We start from the raw sequence: 24657 nt of genomic DNA, 5'->3' as shown, positions 1-24657 counted from the left end.
TAGCTGCTCATAGACATTTTAGTTTTATTTCAAAAGGCAATTATTTACATGTATTTCTTGACCCCTACTAATGTGGAATTTGTGAATTGCATAGATTTCACCTGTGTAGCATTAAGAAATGAAAAGCCCTGTAAATCCCAATAATCCATTTTTAAAATATATATTTATTGCCATTTTTAGTTCACAAACAAACCACCGTCATACATTCGTCTCAATGGTTTTAACAAGGGTAAGCAATCCTGCCAGTTACACGTGGGTATAGAAAAAAGAGAGAAAACAGAAGATAATAGTGGTGTTTAAATTAACATAACAAACCCTCCACCTCCCTCATAGAAACCCACCACCCCAGAACAATGGCTACCTTGTACCCTGTGCAAGGGCATCACTGTACAGTAGTGCTTTAGAAGATGGGACAAATTGGGGAGCAATGGGGTCAGAGCAAGTCTGATCCATCCCGTGGGGCTCTAGAATTACGGGTAAGAATTAGGGGTTAGCTGGGTGTTTTGGGTGGACGGGAGTCCTCTTTGGCGTGTTCCATGAAGTCTTAAAGAACAGTGTCCCAGGAACAGTAGCGCAACTAGGCCTTCTGCCGCCCGTGGTGGCCGTAAGAGCAGGGGGGTGGGGAGGAGGATCACCAGTAGGGGCAGCACAGACGGGGTTCGCCCCAGTGCTGCTTGGCTCATCAGGCGGGCAGGTGGCGAGAATGCTGCCTGCCCTTGGATCGCCCGTAAGATAACCCACCATATTACATAACGTTGTATGTAATAAACCTGCAGACGTTTTTCCCATAACAAAATGTGTGTGGTGTGTATTTATTTGCATGCATGCTATGTGCTTGGGGGGGGGAGTGTCTGTCGCCATGATGTACTATAGGCCTTCTGCCGCCCGTGGTGGCCGTAAGAGCAGGGGGAGGTGTGTGCTGGCGAACAAATCCAGAGTTTGCCACCCCAAGCGGTCGCAGGTAAGAGCAGGGGGAGGCTGCCGCTCCCGCAACTCATGCTGCCCAGGCACCGCCAACGCCCCCCCCCCCCACCCCCCCTTGCTACGCCACTGTCCAGGAAATTGCCAGGGGGCACTTATACAAGCCCCACTCTTCCTCCCTGCGAAGTCCTGTGCTGACCACCTTTGTCAACTTGATCATTTCCTCACTGCCCTCATGGTGCTGCTAAGTCGATGAATCTTGTTGTGGCTTTTGACCGTGGGGACATGCCAAGGAGACAGTGCTGCACCGTGGATATCTTGAGCAGTTTGTGCAGTATGCAATATCGGAAAGTCTCGGCGTCTGCTCAACATCCTGTGATTCTGGGCAAACCGCTTAATCTCCACGAGCCTACCAAAAATGAATGTGTCCTTGAGTATTGTTAACTGGTGCTCCTGTAAAACGCTCCATTAACTACAGGTCGAGTTTACGCCACATAAAACTTCAAAAATAAAATGTCCCACACAACCAAGTAATCAAACGTCTGCTGAAAGCATACAAGATTGGTTTGAAAAGGAAAATGATGCCAGGGATTTTCGACCCTAAGGTATGATGCAATACCACACCCTAACATATCAAATCATTACATGCTGTACAATAAGCACCATCCCATACAATACTAAACCACACAATAACATACTATATTATACAATACTATACTATTTTGTACCATAGTTTACCTTACTGTAGAATACCTGACTGTACTGCGCAGGACCAAATGCATCACTATACTGCATACTATACCTAACCATAGCATGTGGAACAAAACCATACTATTATTTATAGGTAACAAGGACCCCCTGAAAATATGGATATAGTAATTCCTAGGTCAGTGATAAACAAGTTATGAAATGTAACAACCTAGGAAATTCAATACTTGGTGCTCATAAAGAAGTGACAAAAGAGAGAAAATTACTAATAAAGCAAAAAGTTAGTGCCTTTGATTTTATCAACATGAGAGATAAAAAAACATTAATAAAAAGTTGATTCTCAAATATAATTAATCAACTGTAAAGATTAATCAAACCAACATTACATAATATCACAATACAGTTAAAAATCACAATTAAAAAAGAGTGTAAAAAGAAGAGGGGTAAAGTGGCATAACGTTTTTCTCACTTTACCCCTCTTCTTTTTACACTCTTTGCAGTTGATTAATGATATTAGAGAATCAACTTTTCATTAGTGTGTTTTATCTCTCATGTTAATAAAATCAAAGTCACTAAATTTTCTCTCCTTTGTCACTTCTTTATGAGCACCAAGTATTGAATTGCCTAGGTTGTTACATTTCATAAAAACAATACCATACTATATCATATAATGCTGTCAAATTTCACATCCGTTACTTTTCCATACAATGCCATACCCTACTATACAATAGTAAAACATAGCAAACCATGCCAGCTTCAGCCAGACTGGATAACATGCCCTTCTCATTTGGATTCTTTTTTGAGGTGGAGCTCCATAACCACCAAGTTGTCCTATTCGTCAAATAGTTATAGAGACCTAAAGATCAAATCAAATTTCCCTGTAGAGAAATTGACCTGTTCTGAAGACATCTGAACAAAGAGAAAGACCACACAAGAAGTTATAAACTGGGGCAAAGCAGAGAGGACATTCAGCTAGAGAATATTTGTATTTGTATTTGTATTTGTATTTGTGAGTATTTATTAAGCGCAGCCTATCGCTCCGGAAGGAGCATCTTGGCGCTGAGAAATTGTGTGTGGATGGGATTGGATGATGGAAGCTCTAGATAGCGGCCATAACATAAGCATCAGATTGTTGATAGACCCAGGTCTTCAGTTGTTTCCTGAAAAGACTCTCAGTCTCAACCAGTCTGAGGTGTAAAGGCAAGTTGTTCCAGGCCCTTGCTGCTAGGACTGTGAAAGTTTTTCCGCCCCTGGTTTTATATTTATACCTCGGAATCTTGGTAAGGTTACCACCGGAGGATCTCAAACTTCGTGCGGGGTCATAGTGAACAAAGCGGTTGACAAGGTATTTCGGACCAATGTTTTTTAGTGCTTTGAAAACTGTTAGTAGAAGCTTGAAGAGGATCCTCTTGTGCAGGGGCAACCAGTGAAGACGATTTAATGCTGCTGAGGCTGAGGATTTCCTGGGAAGTTTTAACACTAATCTTGCAGCTGCGTGCTGTACACTTTGCAACTTCTTCAGTGTGGACTTTTTCACTCCAGCCATCAACCCATTGCAATAGTCGAGTCGGGAGAGTATTAATGCGACCACGACCGATTTCCTGGATGCAATGGGGAGGAAGTCAAAGAATTTTTTTAAAGATTTGATAAGTCCGAAACAGCAGCCTGCCGTGATCCTGACGTGATCATCAAAGGAGAGGGCTGTATCAAATTGCACGCCAAGATTACGTGCAGAGGTCACTGCACTAGGCGGGGCCTCTGAGTCTTTGGGCCACCAATCCTTAGGGCAGAAGGGCAGATCTTTACCGAGTGGTATGATTTCAGTTTTCCCACTGTTGCACTTCAAGTGGTTTTTGTTCAACCACTGAAATACATCCGTGAGACAATTCTGGAAGCGCAGCTCTGTGTCCGTGCAGTTTTTGACGATAGAGACGACAAGTTGTGTGTCGTCAGCGTAAGACGTGACTAGGATCCCATGGGACTCTATCACAGCTAGGAGGGGTGCCATGTAGATGTTAAACAATAATGGACTTAGTATGGACCCCTGCGGTACTCCCGTTGTAATGGTTTTTACGCTGGATAGATGGGGGCCCAGTGACACAGATTGGGACCTATTGGTCAGGAAAGATGTTACCCATGCCAAAGCTGTGTCTGTCACGCCAATCTCACGCATCCTGTCAATCAGGATGGCATGAGAAATTGTATCGAACGCTGCTGTGAGATCGAGCAGGATGAGGACGGCTTTCCTCCCCTCATCCTGCAGGAACTTGATGGAGTCGGAGAGTTCTTTAAGGGCTGTTTCAGTGGAGTGGCTGGGGCGAAAGCCAGATTGCTGGGGATGCAGAATGTTATGGTCCTCCACAAAGGCTTTCAGCTCCCAGTACACTATCTGCTCCGTGATCTTTCCTAGGGCAGGCAGGAGTGAGATAGGGCGCATGTTGGTCAGGTCTGTGGGGGATTTATTTTGTTTTTTCATCAAGGGTTTCACGATGGCCTTCTTCCATTCGTTGGGCACTACCCCTTTGTCTAAAGAAGCATTTATGATAGCGTTGATGTTCGGATTGACTGCCTCAATTAAGTGATGCAGTATACGTGGGGGACAGGAGTCAGTGGGTGCTCCTGATTTGCAGGCCATGATCGCCTTACGGGTCTGCTGTAGGGAGACGGGTTGAAACCTGCAGAGAGAATGATGGTTATCGGCTACCTGCTTCTGGGGTTGTAGAATGGGGACGGTCAGGGGGGGCGGGAAATCCTTTTGAATGTTGGCAATTTTTTCCCCGAAGAAATTTGCAATATTGTTGCACAGGGTTTCAGAGGGAGGGATTTCAGGCTGTAGGGCTTTGGGGTGGGTGAAGGATTTTACGATTGAGAAAACCGTTTTTTGTTTCTGGTGGGCATCGTTGATGGCTTTAGTATAATACTCTTTTTTAGCGGATTTTATACTAGAGAGGTATAGTTTCCTCTGTTGAACATAGAGGGCTCTGGATGCCTCATCATATGTTTTCCTCCACTTCCTTTCTTTTATCCTGCAAAGTAGGTGGCTCTCAGTTAAGGCCTGGGTATACCAAGGGGCGTTCAGCTTCCTTCTGGAACACTTCACACGGTCACCTTTAGGATTGGAATTGTCTGAGATCATTTGATTTATCCAGAGATGAAAGTTACATGAGTCGACCGACACATGGCCCATTTCACTATCCATTTGCAAGACTGAATATGTCAAGAAGACATGGTTGTTTCCAGACCTTAGTTGTGTAAAAATATGTATTTGTATACAGACTCTGACCTGTCAAGAAGTCGTAAGTATCATAAGACTTTGATTGTGTCAAAAAGCTGTGTCAGTCCTCAGACCGTGAATGTATCAAGAAGTAAAATCTATCTCCAGACCCCGAGTGTATCTGGGTAGAAGTGGACAGAAGCTGTGTTTGTCTTAAGACCCCGAGGCTGTCAAGAAGTCAGGTCTGTCTTCAGACCCCGAGTATGTTAAGATATAAACTTTGTCTGCAGCCTCACAGTCTGAGTAATGTAGAGGCTGCTCCGGAGTAGAGTGTTTCTGTGCACAAGAGAGGTGTAGAAATCGTGTCTATCTCTATACTATGAGTGTGTCTGCCTACTTCAAAGTTTGAAATAAGTCAAACATTTCTCCAGATCCTAAGTATGTGAAGACATTGTGTCTGTTTAGCAGGGTCGGACTGGAATCCTAGAGCAGCACTGTCAATTGTTGTCAGGTCAGTCCCCTTATTATTCCAAGCGAGCGAGCGCAGCAAGTGAGACTGACCGTCAGGGGCATTGCCTCTATTAGGGCAGTGAGGCATTGCTCCACTTTATTATTGCGAACAAGCGACAAAGTTTTATTTTTAATTGTATTCGTTCTGCCCTCTGCAGGCATCCTTCGCCGCGGTGTGGTTTCATAATCAAGGCTGAGTCAGGTCCTAAGCCAGTGCAGGCCTAGGGAGGTGGGGCCTCATTAATATTATTGACAGTGACTGACACTCATTGGAGTTAGCCAGGGCACCTGGGCCCAAGTGCGCATGTCAAGTTGGACGGCTGCTTTTCTCCGGCCAACCCCACATGTGCACTAGGGGCCTCCTACAGTCTCTACACCTTCGCTAGTGAGGACTTAAAGCCGGAGCACCCTATCTCAGTAATGAGCGTTGAGGTTGGCTGCCCTAGCCAATCGAGGTGCTGCTGTAACAGCAGGAGCAGCATCTGGATTGGCTGAGAGGCGAGGTGGTTTGGTTACCAGGCAGGCCCTCGGCTCTGATGCATACTGTGTGTACTTGATTGAGGAAGGGCGGGGGTTGTCTCTGTCTGTCTCTCTCTCTCTCTCTCTCTCTCCCCTTTTCAGCACGAACAGAAACAGGCGTTGTCGGTACGTAGTTTTGCTTTGGGTCCGTGGCACGCATTTGATTTCAAAAGATATTCTACAGCACGTAAGTAATTAAAGGATGTTTTGTTTGCAATGCTGGCACCGCATGTTCCCCTTTATTTTGGCCAGTATGATATTAGCCGACGTGCAGGCGCACAAGAAGGGCCATGCCTTAGGCTAGGGGCTAGAAGAAGGTTGAGAAGGTGTGCAAGATCATGGCAGAGGTTGTGGGTCAGGCTAGCAGGCATGGGAGATGCCATGCAGGTCGGCCCGGGCAGGCCTTTCTAACAGTGGGGCAGACTTTTCTGACAGTGGTACAAGCCTAACAGTGGGACAGGCATTTGTAACAGTGAAACAGGCTGTCTCTAGCAAAATCACTTCCCCATCGAAAAAGAGACTGCCACTATCTGTCAGTCTAATGCACTCTCTGGCCACCCCATGTTATCACTGATAGTCTCACATCTTTGCTGGCACTCTCTGGAAGCCGGTAGCCTTGTCTGATAGGGACAGGCCCTCTCTCGCAGTCGCATGTTCTCCCTGAGAGTCTCACATCCTAGCTGGAGCTGAGATGGACCATCTCTCGCAGCCCCTTTCTCACTGCCACTGAGGTAGACCCTGTCTGCCTCATGCTTTCACTCTCAGATCTACCTGCCTCAAGTTACTCTGAACCGTTCAGGAGCTTATCACCTAGATTGCAACAATATTTTTGGACTCCCCCCCCCCCCCATGACCTACTCGTCTGCAGATTCCCTCATCATTACTCTCCAACAGTGCCTTTCATCTCTCCATAGGCCTTCTCTCACATGGATTTAATTTGTTTTATAGCACCTCTCATACCAGCGTAGGGTATTGGAGCGCTTTACATCACACGCACATACAGAGACAATGAATCATACGTATGTAAATCAGTGTATAGAAAATATTACATAAGACAAAGATGACTACAAGGTGTAGGATTCAAATGTCATCAATACTTCAGGTATTTTTTAAGAATGCTTGGTCAGGAGAAGCCCAGACCCAGGACTCAAAATCTAACTCAGTGGTTAGGGTTGGCTTTAATAATAATTATATATTTCTACAGAAACAAACCCTTTTTAATAACATTAGTATAATGAAAGACTTAGAACAGACATTTATTTGTTTTAACCTGTATCCTGCAGTTTGCATGTAGGTCTTTGATGGCAGTTTATAGCTCACTGTGCTATATTACGATTGTAACTTAGGAACTGCAAGTAACAAAATGATCTCTATGACAAAAGCAGTAACCCACTGAGCTATCCACATAAAATACAGTTCTGTGATCTGGATGGTGCACGTTCTTTGCAGATGGCATGTTAATCCTCTGCACTACTTTAGAGGAGTCAAAACTGCCACTAGACAAACCTCCAATCCCTCTCCAGCAGGAACAATAATTACCAGCGTTAACTTGATATTTTTATTGTTGCATGAAAACTGCTGGATACTAAAGGAACTCTGTAGATGTTGATTTTAAACCCATAACAATTTGCAAAAAACAATACCCCACAGCTCAGCGATAAACCGGCCCCCAGTAACAAAATCATCCCCCAGGAACAAAACCGGCCCCCACCCTTCCAGCCTCCGGAGAAAACACCCGATGCTCGGTTCAGCCAGTCCGGCCTTGCTGTTTAGATAGTCCAAGGACTTTAGAAGAAGTGTTTGTCTCGACACCACAAACGTATCTAGGCACTGGAGAGGTAAAAAGAATCTGCGTCTATCTGCAGTCTCAGACCCCGAGAGTGCCAAAAAGTCATGTTTATCTGCAGCCCACAAGTGTGTGGTGGTACTGGTTCGGTAGAAAGAAAGTGTCACTCTCTCCAGAACCCACATTTGTTTGCCTACTGTAACCATGGAAGGAACTTATACAATGGACTGGAGGTCACAATCTCATGGTTGAAATAGTCACCTTCAAAAATATCGATTCCACATTGTAGACAACCATATAGCATGAGTTGGTGTTAAGAATAATATAGTAAATCTACACTTCTGTACATATACTGCCCCTGACAATATAGTGGGGTTTGATACTTTGCAGTTTGATACTTTTAACCTCAATATATGTTGTTTTCCACCATGCACAATCTTTCATGCAACGTCTCCAGACAGGAAGCCTCCAATAGGACATCTAGGAATGGTAGACACCACAGCATTGGAGAGGGCAAGTGGATCCCTTTTGAGTTACAGGCTTAGCTTAGCTCACAGCACTATTAACCTCTTCGCTGCTGATGACGAGCTCAGCTCGTCATCAGCTACGGCGGCCGTATGCTGATGATGAGCTGAGCTCGTCATGTAACGCGGCTTTTTGAAAATTGCCGCACACAGCGGGAAAAGACGCTGCAGCGATGCGGTTAAACCTTGAAGGAGATGATGAGAACAGCTTAGAACCATTTATGTTACTGCCAGTATTAGTCCAATCTACAAGACTAGTGGGAATTGCAAAAACAAGCCCTACCTTGTAGAGTGGCCACAAGCCCCGTGCTGACGCCAGAGATGAGGTCGTTGATTATCCATTCCTTGAACTTGTATTTGGGCAGCCAATCCAGAACCGGCAGGAATGTCTTGGTTACTTTTAGTGCCTTTCTGGTGGTACAACTGTGAAACAAAGCAATCATTATCATCCGAAGTTATGGTGGCACGCCATTCACATAGTTCTTAAATAAAACCTACTGCAAAGCAACGTATGCTACATTCTTTCCAGGTTCTCTGGTGAGGTTACACTTTCCATCATAGTCCAGATCATTAGTTACTGAATCAACCAACTAACCTGATCATTTGCAATAAAGTAGAAAGGTGGCTGTGACATCACAGACTCTGGTAGGACTAAGGTGTCCATCAAGATTTTTCTTCCTTAGACATTGACTAGGCCTCCAGCCCCACTCTGCATACTCAGATCACACATTCAAGAATAAAAATTTTAAAAATCAACTATCCTCACATTGCCTGCTACCTGCCACAGTTGACAAAGACAAAACCAACAGCACCGGCCATGGATACCTTAAATAACTACCTGTCTCCGAGCACCTGTTCTTTCAAGGTCCAGAAAATCTAATGACAGCTTCCTTATGTTTATTTTTACATTGATTTTTATTTCTGCATAAGGAAATCAGTATGTAAATTATTTTGTGTTAGGTTATTTTGGTTTTCCGTTTATGAATGTGTTAAATAGGGCATTTACATTTTAAATGTTTATTAATTTTACATGGATATTCCTTTTTTGTAAATAGCTCAATGTTTTATTCAAGAGACATAGGGTCTGATTACAAGTTGTGTGATATTGGCAGGGTGCAAACTGTGCATACAGAATTTATCTTACCTTGTCATAGCACTGCACCAGTATTATGCAATTGCAAATTAAAAGCCAAGAAAAGGGGATTGACCATGTGGCAGAAGATTTCAGTAAAGCAGGTGGTAAATGTATGCTGTAGTCTTTGTGCGGTGTGGGGCGTGGAGGCGGTATGGGAGAGAAAGGGAAGCTAACTTCTGGCAGTGGTGAGCATTGTGCGCTCCTCCTGCCAGAAAGTGGTAAAATCCGGTAAAATGGGTTGGGTGCTGCAGCCAAATCCTCATACAAATTTTCTGGATGGTATTTCTGCCTGGTAAAATTAATCCAATTTTCTAACACTCAGGGGCATACCTTACTCAGTGAGATTCAGGGGGGAGTGAATCTTAAATATCCCGACTATAAAAACAGTGAGCTGTAGGGTAGAGTAGTGAGGTGACCAAGGTTTAGGGTGGACTGTTTCCATGAGGAACAGAATCCGTACCGATTTGCATTAGGTGGGTCTTTGTCTAGTGTGGCACAGTGGGCGAAAAGTGATGAAATGGAATGCAACCCCTAATGATTGCCACTGGTTAGACTACTTGCAAGTAGTCATCCTATCAACTTTTGTGTGTTTGCCAGTAGTGTGCCTGGAATCCCCGAGACTGGCAGGGGCGGCTCCTCCGCTAAGGTGGAGGAGCGTCGCCTCACTGCTTTCAAAGCAGTGAAAAAATAAATGATAATAACTTTATCATTTTATTTTTGGTAGCTGTGAGGCTGGGTTAGGGCAGTGAGGGGTGGGGCTGGAGTCACAGTGGGAGGAGTTGTGGGCATAATTTAAGTGTGCATGACTGTTTGGTCGGCCGTCTTGGGCTGGCCAAGCAGTCATGCGCACTTTGCATGTTCCCCACCAGACTGTTATGCACAGCCTGGTCAGGAACATGCCCAGGCTCCCATTCCACGTCTGAGCGCCGACCCATGACGTTCAGACCAATCACAACACTGCATTGCAGCGTTATGATTGGCTTAGGGAAGGGGGCCTGTGTGTGCTTCCAGTTCCTGCTTCCGTTCTGGGACGCCGGCAGGGTAGCGTAGGAGAGACGAGGCCGGCCAAAGAGGTAAGAGCCAATGTTTGTGATTTCCAAAAAGTGGTACATTTGCATCCATTTAAGGAGCACTTCTATAGGTGCAGATTTAGTATTTATTAGTAAACTAGTAACTATATGGGTCTGATTCACAAATGGTAACTTACACTTTAGATTAATTTACACTTTTAAGTAAAATTTACTTTGTTTTGCCTATTTACAAAATCAGCGTGTAAATTTGCTCCAAAACAGTAAATGTCTCCACCAAATTAAATGCCTGGGGGCAATTCACAAACTGCATATTGTAAAATGTTTTGTAATATTGCAATAGAACTACAAACATACTTCAAAATGTCATTCACAAACTTTACTTCTAAAGTATTACTGAAAAAACAGTAGTACTTTAGAGGTCAGTTTGTGAATAGCATTTTGTAGTATGTTTGTACTGGTATTGTAGTACTTCAAAATGCACTACACAATGCAGTTTTTGAATAGCGGCCGGCCCTTCATGCAAACCTTAAAGTAGTCATGAAAACCCAAAAGGTTGCTCTGATTCTTATTGTAGATGGATCAATATTATAGTCTATTAAATCAATCATAAGCGGTCTTATGCACCGCACAAATTCTGAACTCAAGTATTTAAAAGTGCTCTCGTTTGTGATAATAAAGTAAAAGGAAGCTCTGTGAAATAAAATGTTTGCCTAGGTTCAGGGCCGGACTGGGAACCCAAAGCACCCCTGACAATTTTGTTGGACTGACCCCCACCAATGGGGGGGTTGAGGGGGGTAAAGTGTGAAGGAATGCTGCTTAACAAAACTGACCCCCAGCACTGCTGTTTTTGTTACATGGGGCCATATTGCAGCATCACTGCAAAACCAGCCCCCATTCTTCCAGCCTCCTAGGCAAAGGCTCGATGCCAGCTACGGTCAGTCCGGCCTGCCTAGGCTCCCACAATTTGGACATGCAGGGAAGCCGGTATTGATGCCAGGTTATCTGGTTTCCGGTTTTACAGCAAGGGCCACTGGTTTGGTTTTTATTCTTTGCCCACGAGGAAAAAACTGTACAAAAGGGGGTGGTGATGGACGGAGCATCTGAATGAATCAAACACTCACACCCAGTCAAAAGATCTGGGTTTAATCCATCACTGTTCTTTAGCCCACTCTGCCACCCCAGTTCAGACATGGATATATGCAAATCAGTCTGACCCTGTGCCTCATGGGAACAGTCCAGCCCGAACTGCCAAGCCATGTCTTCCCTGGACCGGAAACAAGCTTCCAAGGACCGGTTTCTGGCATTCCAGCCGTCTTCAGCCCGGCTTGCTTGAATCCAGTGGCAAAGTGAGCAAGGGACACACGTCTGAGCATACCCTGCCACACTTATGGCGGCCAAAAGCGGTACAAAAGGGGGTGGTGATGGAAGAGGAAAAACCAGCACCGACATAGTAGACCCAACACAGGGCCCTCTCACCCAACTACCAGACCATGAATAGAATTACTTTAGGGTGTCACACCCCAAACACCCACCTGAAGCTACGCCCATGCCAACACCCAGAAAAACTGGGTGCAGGAACACTGCCTACACTGCCTACTCGGAATCAGGCAGAGTGGAATTTCATGCACTAATTCCACTTCAACTGATCATAATCAGGACCTAAGTGTTGTGAATATTTAGATGTGGAAATGTTTCTGTTCTCACCTCCTCCGTTTCCTCTTTCGCAACCTCTTTTCACTCTCTTCTTATAGATATTATTCCTTGCATCTCCTTCTCTTTACCATCCCACCAACACAACTTACCTATTCACCTGTAAGTACTTTTCTTTTCCTTTTACCGTGTCAATATTTCAACGACTTTGTTCCTCCTTCACACATGCTTAAATATAATCACAGTTTCAATTGCACCTCACCATTGCTCTGTGTGCTCTGCAAAGGGGACAAGGATTGGATGGGCATGCATACTGAACACCGACAGGCACTGTGAGAATCTCGCACTGCCTTTAGCCTCAGTTCGCCATATGCACAGCGGCTAGGGGGCCATTTAGCCCACACCAGGTCAGGTCACTGAACACACCAGGAGGGAAGACAAGGGGGTCACTGGGGAAACATCAGGAGGAGCTTCGAGTCGCCCCCACTGAACCGACGTTGTCGCACTCTAGGCCCATGGGATGTCCTTTGTAACCCCGGTGAATTAACCAGTCTGAGGTCTGATCTTTTAGAGGTTAGTCCGCCTTTGGTTTCTGCTGTTTACAGCAGCTGGCTGTTTGTCTCTTTCCCCAGTCACCCTCACTGACATGCTGCAGCCCCGAGTTTGCAAAAAAGGCATATTTTTAAAAAACAGAAAAGGCGAGTCATCAGTGGTATAAAGGTTGTGGTATGTCGTTTCAGATGGTGTCATTGGGGACAAAGAGGATATGATCTCATTTCTGCTACCAGGTGATTTGGTACAGTAACGTCGATGGACAGATAAATTAGAGACCACTGATACAGCTAGGGAAACCCCTGATGATGTACAAAGGAGGCGTCACATATGTTGAAAAACAATTCCAAGAGGGCACACCATTATATAGGGCAGAAACATGTCAAGTCTTAGCATCCTTTTGAAAACGGAAAAAATTACCATTATTTGACTGTATTATAATACCAGAGCTTCAGATATTGCTTTGTTGGCAACTTGAGAAGGACTGAGTTGGAGCTCATATGAAACCTACAAAATATGTAAAGATGTAGTAAATAAACCTTAGTTTCTCGATGGGCCTGGAGGGTCCCATCCATATAAATTTTCTTTTCGAAAATGGGGTGAAACTATCAATCTTACAGCACAATTTTCCAACTTTGTGAGCTAAAATCCATAAACTGTACAGGCAGTTCTGAAAAGTAATTCTCCAAAAAGTCAAGTTCGTTTCAGTTCCTGAGAGCATTATTCCTTCCCAACAATAAATCACGTATGTGCCTATAGAAGATTCAGCTCTCATGGCTGCTTTCAGAACTGGATGAGGTGACACAAGGGGGCCAGATTACCCCATGCAAACTGGAACACCTTTTCCCAGTCTTTGTCTTTTTTTTATACCAATTTAACGTACTTCGATGCTGATATTTTGCGAGCTCATACTTGCAAAATTAAAAACAAAAGCACAGGTCCCAAAAGCAACATGCTGTTTCTTTGTGAATTAAAAAAAACGTGGGCTAGCAACCTTTGGCACAGAAAATACACACTGAGGGAGAAGGTACGTGTAGTTTTTTTTACAGACTTGTTTTGCACAAGTCAAGAACGTTTAAGAGTATTTGCTACTGAACGCCAATGGGCGCTAGGGATTCAGTAGTCTCAACAGCAGGCCTTTGACTTCCATGCTCAGCCTTCAAAGGCTAGGGAGGAGGCATCGAGCTGCTGGTAAGCCCCGCGTGCCTTGTTTGTGTGCCACGCGCCACTGCTCTCTGCCAGGGGTCAGCCTGTAACATCTTCCAGGTGCCTGCAAGAACCAGCCTTGCTCGGTCTACAGCGTCTGCTCTGCACTACCGATATATTCACCAGTTCCCTCGCATTTGAACTATTATCAATGAGTAACAAAGCAATCCGCTTCTAACCGCTGTTGGAAAGGACTGGTTCAATATCTAATATTCATGGTATTCTTGTGTGGTCAACTTCAGTGTTTGGGATAGCTTCTAGACAGAGAGCCCCGTGGAATCTGGGGGAAATCTTTCACAGAGGTAGAGTGGCTTGGCCTCTGTGGTGGACCCTAGATGAATCCAGTCAGGTCTTTGAATTTTCTCCAATAGGCAGGGGGCAAGGACTCTGCGTTTGCTCCTTTACACAGTTCAGCAGGGTCTCTGGAACTGTCCCAAGATGTAGGGTATTAAGCCATTTGGGCCAGCGCCTAAAGGTAGAGCAGCAAGGTCTCTAGGCTAGCTCCTAGCGGCAGATCAGCAAGGTTTCTGGGTTACCTCCTAAAGTAGAGCTGCAAGATCACTCGACCAGCCCCTAGAGGCAAGTCTGCAAGGCTTCTCGGCTAGCTCCTAGCGGCAGATCAGCAAGGCCTCTGGGTTACCTCCTAAAGTAGAGCTGCAAGATCTCTCGACCAGCTCCTAGAGGCAAGTCTGCAAGGCTTCTCGGCTAAGGCTTCTCAGCTAGCTCCTAGAGGCAGATCAACAAGCCCTCTGGGCTACCTTCTAAAGTAGAGCTGCAAGCTCTATAGACTAGCTCCTAGAGGCAGGTCTGCAAGGCTTCTCGGTTTGCTCCTAGATGCAGGTCAGCAAGGCCTCTTGGCTAGCTCCTAGAGTCAGTTCTGAAAGGCCTCTCAGTTTGCTCCTAGAGGCAGGTTAGCAAGGCCTCTGGGCCACCTCCTGGCAGGTCAGCAGGACCTCTAGAATAGTCCCCAGTGACAGGGCAGCAAGGTGTATGAACTAGCTCCTGAAGGAAGAGAAGCAAGGTCTCAGGGCTAGCTCCTGCAGCCATACCAACAAGGCCTCTGGGAAACTCCAAGAAGCAGGCTAGCTTCTAGAGGAAGGTATGCAAGCCCTTTGGCATCGCTCCTAGAAGCACGATGGGAAGCCATATGTGCTTGCACCTTAATTCAGCTTTGCAAGGAGAGAAGTCTGAATGTGGCGCCTGTTACCGATACCACCTAACTCAAATATTTAAGGAAAGAACACATTCCCTAGTCTAAATGCATAAAGAGTTGTATACGCACTGCCCATGCATACAAAGATCTAATGGCCGGGCTCTAAGCCAGTTTTAAAACTTTTTTTGTTAACAATTTATTTTGCTGACAGCGCACTATTCATTAGAAAACTTTAAAAAGTGCATGGACTCAGTTCTTGATAGTACCTCCCCATGTAAAGCACAGCTCCTACAGTTCTACAAAGTTACTTTTTGTTATTGTGGTCCTCTATGATACATTGCTCTTTGCTTCTTAGCAAACTTGTCGCTCAAAATACCGCCCTTCTATAAAATGCCTTTCTCTACCCCTCAATTTCTGTCCAGTCCTTCGAATAGGAAGTGGCATTCAATATCCATGGTGGGATTCTTTGCCGCAGGTTCCTCATATCCTTATGACGATAGGATGTCTTAAAGGACAATACAATACGTTGGGGATACTGAATGTATGGGGGGAGGGGGGGGCTTGAGGTCCTTTCGTCAATTACATGGTAAACAAGTGCACCGGGCTGCTGTTTAATTGACTGGGCACTAACATTCAGAAAGCTGCTAAACGGCCAATCATGTATTTGCACATTAACTAAAGCAGAGGAAAAGACGCAAAGAAAGTGTCCTGCACCACAAATCTTTCAGAACATCTTACATTTGAAACAACTTAATTTTTAAAGACATTGTGCAACAATCATATGTAATATGATAACGTTTCTGAACATTTTTAAAAAGTGTATTTTATTGACATCCATAAGCGTTTCACCTTTGTAAATCATATTATATCCCTGCATAAGGAGATATATATTAAAAGTGACAGTTTTCACGCATGAACTTAAAAACATTAATTCTTCCCCCACCCTGACAAAAATGCCATTAGCGAGCTAACCGGAAAGTCTTTTGTCACGTGCACCCTCTAGGTGGCCTACGGATTTATTATATTATAAACATTCTTTTTTATTAACCGTTAAGCGCGCCGCAAACTCCGCCCCAGTGCGGACGTTCCATTGCGCGGGTGGAATCGGAACGTTCAGGGGACGTGCGCAGCACTAGCGAGGTAGTGCACGCGACGTCCGCCGAACGTTCGCAGCACTTAACGGGTTACATCAAATACAAAAGAAGTTCGATTCACATCCACAACTCATGTATTTCAAGGTGCTGTCATATGTGATAATGAAGAAAAAGGGGCAAAGTGTTGCCCAGAATGACCCAATTTTGTCAAGTGAAGAGGCCATGCTTGATCTCAGGTTTTCTGGTTTCATATTGTGCAATTTCTCACTAGAAGGGTATCACTTTCCTCCCTCCTTTTACAAAAAGCTAATGATTTGTCAATAAATCTTGGCGCCTAAGGTTGCATTGCGGGTGGCTGACAGAAGTCACATTGAGGCTTAGCTGGGTGTGGGCTCATGGATCCAAGATAACCTTGAGCTGAGCCACAGCCGGGCATCTGGCTCCAGCCTTCTGTTGCTCCTCCACCTCTATCACATAATGGCAATTAAGCGGACAAAGGCATAGCATAAGGATATGATTTGACTATCCCCAACCAATTTGGCAAATAGGAGTACCAACACCACAGGACAGGGCCCCTTGATTCAAGATTCATAACATTCTCACTACACCATTTTCCACCCCCAATGGGTAAAATCAAATAATTTCGGGGTACAGTCCTGTTTTCTTATCACATACTTACTACTAGTGTGTAGATTGATTTATTTTTTCCCATCTCTTAAAAAAAGTAGCAGAGAAATATTTTCAGGAAGTGATTACCCAAGAGCATGCAATTTGTCATAAGTGAGGCCCAGATTGATAAAAAAATATGACTTCTAGCTCCAAAGTTTCCATCTTGCTCATTACACAACAACCAGTTCTCTACCAGCATATTTTGGTAAAGTGGTAAAGCCAGAATTAAATGTCAAATATCACAATGTCATGGCTAAAAAGTTCCCACTGTCCCATGTCTAGCAGAAGAGATTGGGTAGTTGTGTTTACCCACCTTAGTGAATTGCACATCTTCTCTGGGGGTCTTTGGCAAGACATTTTTATAACACTTGGTAACTTAGTATAACCTGTTTCTAAACACTGCTAATGTTTACATATACTAGACGGAGATTGCAGGCAATTGGGGTTTTGGTTGAGGCAGGTGTGAACCCTCCTCAAACAACAACCACAGTCTCTGTCCGGATAAACCACATAAAGTTACTAAATTAACCTGTGCTTAACCTTCTGGTAGCTTGGCACAAAAGCAGTGAGACTTAACTTAGAGGCAATGTGTAAAGTATTTATGTAGCGCACACACAGTAATAAAGTGAAAACCCAAAACAAGAAAAGTCCCATACAAATGTAAAAAAATAGAGAAAAATTTAATAAATTATTTGACACCAAAAGGAAAATAATCCAATTAGTAGGATCGGAGTTATAATGTTTTAATATTTTAACAAGAACTAGCGTCTAAAAGATTAAAAGTGCCAACCATGGGCATCTTGTTGAGCGAAACAGGGACGAAGCCAAAAGTTATGGCCGACCGCGAAGGAGCTCAGTTCGGATACATGGAGTGGATTGGGCCTGGTACCAGCTTACCTTTGGAATTAGAAGAAAGTTTGATGGAAAATGTCAGCAGAGCAAGGCTGCAGGAGGTGTGTCCAAGGAGAGAGGATTGTCTTCGGGGAGCTACTGGACAAAGTCGCAGCGAAGGTTTCTATGTTCGGACTCTGTCACTTTTTTGAAAGTTGAAAATCTCCAGCAGGAGGAAGAAACAGGCTGTAGCCAATGAGGGCTCCAGAGGCTGAAAACCCCTCCTCGAGGAGCAGCTGATGCTGTGGAGAAGACCATAGCAGGAGCTACCACGAAGTCAGACGGACAAGTGATGCAGTGAGATGGCATGTCCTAGTCTCCAGTTGTTTCTCAGCGCACTGTTTGTCAGAAAATTGTTTAAGTCCCAAGATTTGGGTTTTGGCTGTTTAGGACCTTTAGCACAACTTTCAAGGGGTCAGGACTGGGTTGGTACCACTTGGAAGGTAGGACTCACTTCAGGCAGAGCCCAGGTGCAGGGTTCAGTTGTTGGAGCTTTTTGTGTCCCTGTAGCTCAGAACTGGAGGCCAGCCAATTAGCCCTAGGAGCGTCTTTTGTAATGCTGGGTCCAAGCAGCGAGCCAGTCCTTGAGTAGCAGGGCGGTCCTCTGGTTGCAGCACGGCAGTCCTCTGAAGTACAAGGCAGACCCTCTGAATGTCAGTCTAGGGTTCTATTTTTATATCTGAACCTGGTGCCAGCTTTGAAGTGGAACAAGCATCTAGAGTTTCCCCTCCACTGTTGGTTGTTGAATTGCCTTCCTCCCTGCCAACCTCCAAGAGGTCTAGGATGACAAAAGACTGGTGTAAAGTGTTTGTGACTGTGCTGAGGCAGCTCCTTTGAAATGTAAGTGGTGCAGGAAACATCTCTGTCCCTCCCATCCTGGCAGGATTGCCTATCCTGCCAACACCTAATTCCCCTTTTTCTCACTGTCAGAGGAGCACACAAAGGCCAACTGTCACTCTAATCATAGTCATGTGATCCAGGACATAGGCTGCAGACACCAAATGGTTAGCACAAGAAAATGCCAAGTTTCTAAAAGTGGTATTTTAAGAATTGTGACTGAAAAATCCAACTTTACCATCAAAGCAGATTTTACGTTACAAATCTTTATTGACCAAACATGAGATTTATACTTGTTCACAAACAAATGTTATCACGTATTAAATGTAATGAGGTAACCCAATGTTATCCTATGGAAGAGGTAGGCCTCACAGTAGTGAAAAACGAATCTGGGAGTTTTTCACTACCAGGACAAGTAAAACTTAAAAGTACATATCCAACTTTTTAAATACACTGCACCCTGTCCTGTGGGCTGTTTAGGACCCACCTTAGGGATTACTTATATGTATTAAAAAGAGATCTTTAGACCTGGTAGTTTAATTTGCCAGGTCGAATTGAGAGTTTAAAACTGCACTCAAGCTGCAATGGCAGGCCTGAGACATGTTATAAAAGGCAACTTAAAAGTGAGTCACAAAAAAAGTTCTGCAGGTCCACAGTAACATTCAATTTACAGGCCCTGGGTATATGCTGTACCACTTTACTAGTTAGTTATTAATAAATTAAAAGTGCCAATCATATGTAAGCTAATTTACCATTTTTTTAAGGAATAAGCTCAAGCACTTCATCACTGGTTAGAAGTGGTAAAGCACAGAGTTCTGAAGCCAACAAAAACGAATTTAAGAAAACAGTACAGGAGTAGGCAAAATATTTGGGGGAAGACCACCCTATGGCGGACAGGTCTAGCAGAGATTGTGAGGTCTAACATTCAATTTCACTCTAATTCATTAATCAAGTTATTTCCTTTGTACGCTTGACTGGCTGAAGGTAATGATAGTATGCAGGGAAGGGTTAACCAGAGTGCGATGGATGGATAATGACTAAGATACAGCATAACACAGTATTTTCGAATCTACTAGTCTTCTGGAGGCAAGAGGCTTAATTTGGAGGGCAATACAGAATGAAAATCTCAAAATAACTCAGCGACTCACTGCCCACACAATGCACATGCTGCTTTTCCCTAAGTCCACCTTGCACCCCTCCGTGAGCCCCCAACCTCCGGGCATCAATGCGGCCCTTGGTCACACCACAGAACATACGTTTTAGCTCCTGGGAAAAATGTTGTGACTAGATGTGTAGAAATCTATACTTTAGCATCTTAATCCAATAATGACCATTTGTAACTGGTCAGATAGAATCTGCATCAGAAATAAAATAACCAAAATTGGTACACAACCTCTTTCCTCAACTACGCCCACAAAAAAAGCACATTATGTGGTGAAGCACCACATGGACATGCAACAGCTTTTAGCACATGTCTTGTGCAACAGAAGGGGATACAGAACGGAGTTTCCCTGTTGACCTTCCTTCCTCCTGAAGTGCTATAGAGTAACTTCTGTGCACACAGACCGGATCTACTCCCACCGCTTAGGAAAAGAATCAATAACCTGCAACTTTTCTGCACTCTTTCGCGAAGAGTCTTCGACACTCGCACTTTCTTCTCATTTTCACCCTGGAAGATGGGCTCCGAGTAGATTGCCCTGGACACTAAATAGTGGTTATACTCTGGGTTTGGGATGTCCATGCTTCCTTCCGATGGACACCTGTAAGAAAGAAGGAAAAGTGTGAAAACCCAACTACTTTTTGCTAAGGCATGGGCAAAACTATCCAATTTTTCCTCAAGGCCTAGTTGTTCTGATTTGCATATGTTTAAGCAAGGAAGAACCATGTCCCAAATAGCTCTGAGTGAACTGTACCCAATGAGGGAAATTATTCCATTTCTTTCCTTCCTTCTCTCCATCTTTCTTTCTGTCTTTTTTTATCTTGCTTTCCTTCCATTTTTCCATCCTTATGTTTTTGCATCATCCAACTACTCATCCGTCTACCCATTCACCCATCTTTGTTTTTCCATCTACTCATCCTTTTCTCCATTTTCATTTGTTTCCATACTCCTCTTCATCCTTGTCTTTTTCCTTCTTTCCTTTTTCCATCATCCATCCTTCCTTCTTGCAGTCCATTCATCCAACCATCTTACCTCTCTTATTTCTTTCCATTTTTACTATCTTTTCTTTCTGCCCATTCATATTTCTCTCCGGCATCCTTTCTCTGCCCATCTAGCATCCATCCTTCTTTTCATCTGTCCCTCCATCCATCTCATCAACCATTCCTTCACTCTCCTCCTCGTCCCCGTCTGTGCATAATCCACCCATCCATCCCCATTGTATCCTCTTCTCTTTCATCCATCTATTCACTCTTCCACCCTCTTTCCAATCAAACATGAAGGAGCCACAAATCACAACTTAAATGTTTCATGTTGTACAGAATTGCCCATTGACATACACACACAGGGTCGGATGGATAAGGCGGGCACTCGGGCGAAGGGCCGGGTTCTCTGGTGCAGCTTTGGACCCCTTTTCTGGCTAGCTTGCTAGCCGATTTGGGCTGTGTCTGTGCCATTCAAGTGTTGCCACTGACTCAGTGGCTGCCTGAGCGACCTTTCTCGAGGCAGATGTGCCTCGATTACCTCCCTTTTGCCAACGGGATGAAGGTGTCATTCCCAGTCTCTTGCTGGGCCGCCTGTTAATGTACGCAGATTGAGCCGGGACAGGTCTGAGTAGAAGTGGTCTCACTTACAGTCAGGTTCAACTGTGAACTAATCTATGCACAAAGAGTCCTGGCAACATTTGCATTTTTTTTTATCTCAGTAAAGTTAAGAAAACATGCCTCTTTTAGAGACCCGCCCCTCCAATAATACTTAAAACACTGGAGCAGTGTTTTGTGAAAAAGCGCAATCCACAAATGTGGGCCACATTTTTTTAGGGTGCTTGGGGCAATTTTTGATCCCAATCCAACCCTGAACACACACTCAACCCCCACCCAACTCAAGCTGCTAGAGTGGGGGTTAATTATGCCCCTGTTTCTTAGTCTTAATGTCTGCCTTGTTAGCACCCTAGATGGGTACCTGTCACTCTCTACAAAGAGGCCATCCATTCATTCTCTGCTTACTACCAGTAGTTCTCACGAAACTACAGAAAGTAGATCCGAGAATTCTAAATCCATGCCATATATTCAAAATAGCCTAAACCATAATATTCTACATTTGAAAAACTGTAATTTATCCGTCCCGAGAGGAAATCGGTGGCCAAATAACAGCGTGTTTTTGCAACTCAACGGTACTCGTATTATCAACCTCACAAGGATGAAAGGTTGGCTTGGTATTTCTGGTTTCAAATCTATGACCAGCAGTTTACACACTGACCTCTACAATGAGCGCTTTAGCACACTGTGCTGAGCTTGATTTACACTGTTCCCATGAGGCACAAGGTCAGACTGATTTGCATATGGCCATGTCTGAACTGGGGTGGCAGAGTGGGCTAAAGAAGGTGATGGATTAAACCCAGATCTTTTGACTGGGTGTGAGTGTTTGATTGATTCAGATGCTCGGTCCATCACCACCCCCTTTTGTACCTCGATTTACACAGCTTCTCGAGGAGACAAAGTTGAGGATACGGCCTTAACCAAATCATTTTCTGATTCATACATGCATCAACTTTTCCACTCAAAAGTGATTTGAGGCAGTTTGTAAAGGACTCTCTGTAGAATCAGTCTTGACCTTGTTCCTCGTGGGAACAGTCCAGCCCAAACTGCCAAGCCATGCCTTCCCTGGACCGGAAACAAGCATCCTAGGACCGGTTTCAGGGCATCACCCTTCATCAGCCAGGCTAGCTTGAATCCAGTGGTGTAGGGAGCACGGGACCCACGTCTGGGCATACCCAGTGCACTTAGGGCGACATACGCAAAAGAAATAAATTGATGGACAGAATGCTAGACAATGCAAACATCCCCCCCTCCCCCCCTGACAAGGTCACGTGTCCTGGAGCAGCCAAACCATTGCCAGGACGGACCCCAATAGTAGCAACCCACAAACTAAACGCATCCCAGTCTTTCACTGACAACCATGCCCGACTCGCCGAATACAGGAGTTCACAGTGCTTGGCAGTGAGAAATTCAGTATTGCGTCTGCGAACATTCATGAGGAAATATTCATGCTGGAAGTAGGTGCCTTGCTTAAAAAAATAGCTAACAACCCATCAATCACAAACTACCGCAAAATGCTAAAATTATTTACTGGTCTGTTCGTTACTTTAGATTAGGAAGGCCCCCCGCTGGTATATTTTCAGACTATCCCCATGGCACATATGTATATACAATGGCCGTAAATCAAACGAATTTCCGTGATTATCCGGAAATTCTGGCATGGATCCGATCCGCATAGATACTGCTGGTTACCACGGTTTTCGATGTCATTTAGTGCCCTGCCACGCACGAACCCATATATATTTATATTACGTATATATTTCCACATGCACCTTTTAAAGTTGCCCACCTGATGGTCCAGTAACTATTCATTGCACCACTCAACGCAACTTCGAGAAGGAGCGACCTCCTTGGACCAGGCAACAAACAATGGCTTCGGTGAGATGTCAGCTGCAACATATATTCTTTACATTTCAAATCATTTTAATTGTGTCACTCAACATCATTTGTCGCACAGACATTTTTTTTTATATCCGCACATCATTATGGACGACATGTAACATCATAAACAATACATTTCCCTCAGATACATTTTTTAAAATCATAAGCGGACGTATACTTTATATATTGCTCTCTCAATGCGCTTGTGGCGCCAGTTGCGACAATAATTTTTGGTGGCCCGCTTCCCATGACCATCTCCACGAATTCTCCCACTACCACAGGGCGAACATGCCCCACATCTCTCCAATAATAAGTTATTGGTAAACACAGCGCCCCCTCCCAGGACTGAGGTCAGCGTCCAGTGCGACCGCACCAGTCGCACTTCCCTAACGCCGATCCTGATTTTACACGTTATCAAGCGTGTTAAACGCACAACAAACAAAATGTCTCTCTTTCACACACCCCAGGCTACTAAGCCTCCTGTAATCAAATGTTTGATAGAATCCCACGGGTTATTTCCTCTGCACACACACTTTCAATCTACATGCAATTACACATATGCATAACAGTGCCTAGTTTCGAAAAAAATCCTAAAATTAATAAGCAAGCGTACTGATCAATCTATGACTGCCTCAGGACAAAATGACTCGTATTCTTAAACTACGCCACAAGCTGCAACACATTTGTGTGTGCGACACAAACGCCCTGAAAACACATACACAATGGCGTCCTTACCTGTCGGAAGCCCAGCGGCATTGACCTGAAAGGGAATGTCTCCTTGCAGAGGCATTATATACTGGGCAGTGCCAGCTGTTTATAGAGAAACACACCGAGCTCCGGTTCGAGTGGGAATTTACCTGCCAGGCAGACCACACGCACACACACACATACACACAGTAGCAGAAACAACAGTTCACACTAGGTTCACCCCCTACGCCTGTCGGCTGGTGTACCCTATCCCTGCATTGCTTTATTCCATCTCCTAAAATCTGTCCACTTAAATGAAGATTCCATAGGCCGCAAAAATCCTAAATGCTCAACTGTGGCAATTGTGCACTGTGAAGACAATGAGCAGTTTACTATATGTACAGGGCAGGGGCAACGGCAAGCCAGCTCCACTTAGTGCCTTCTGTGGGCAAACCGAATGTGCACAAGGGCCTCTACCGCACTGACATGCCCAGACCGCATAACCCTGCAGGAACTCCTTCGCGAATGCGCAGACCCCCCCCCCCCCCCCCCCTCACTATGGGATCCATGAAGCATTCCTTGAAATGGACATAGAGCTCTGCAGCCCTATGTCATACAACTCCACAGTGTGAGGATGCACTTCCACATGCAACTTTTTCATATATAAAAGAAAAAAACGGTTAAAAACATTAGCAGCGTGAATAGGCCTGTTACCAAAAAGTCACCAGCAGATCTAAAACACATTTCTTTGCTTTCGAAGTAAGGCTAGCTTAACCCGTGGACAGAGGATGGAAAAAAGACAAAAGTCAGTACATAACTGATAATATGCCCCATAATCCCCATTCACAATTCAAAAATTTAAAATGCAGATCACTCTGTCCTGGCCTGCCTGAAGAATAACGGTCTATGGGACTCAAACTGGGTGTATCCTAAGC

The 24657-nt window shown here is 44.5% G+C and overlaps 1 protein-coding gene across 1 annotated transcript in view; it reads right to left on the bottom strand.

The window, feature by feature from the left end:
- Positions 1–23796, bottom strand: part of SLC26A4 (solute carrier family 26 member 4) — a 190414-nt gene extending 166618 nt beyond the window's left edge. Inside the window, exons 1-3 of the mRNA XM_086967193.1 lie at positions 23771–23796; positions 20005–20160; positions 8466–8605 (exon numbers count right to left, since the gene is read on the bottom strand). Coding sequence (XP_086823319.1) covers positions 8466–8605; positions 20005–20141 — 277 coding nt within the window. The 5' untranslated portion in view covers positions 20142–20160; positions 23771–23796. The remainder of the gene's footprint in view (positions 1–8465; positions 8606–20004; positions 20161–23770) is intronic.
- Positions 23797–24657: the final 861 nt, after the last annotated feature.

The sequence above is a fragment of the Lissotriton vulgaris genome, chromosome 1_1 (assembly GCF_964263255.1).
Source record: "Lissotriton vulgaris chromosome 1_1, aLisVul1.2, whole genome shotgun sequence".
NCBI lineage: Eukaryota > Metazoa > Chordata > Amphibia > Caudata > Salamandridae > Lissotriton > Lissotriton vulgaris.
This window is presented reverse-complemented; position numbering and strand designations above follow the sequence as displayed.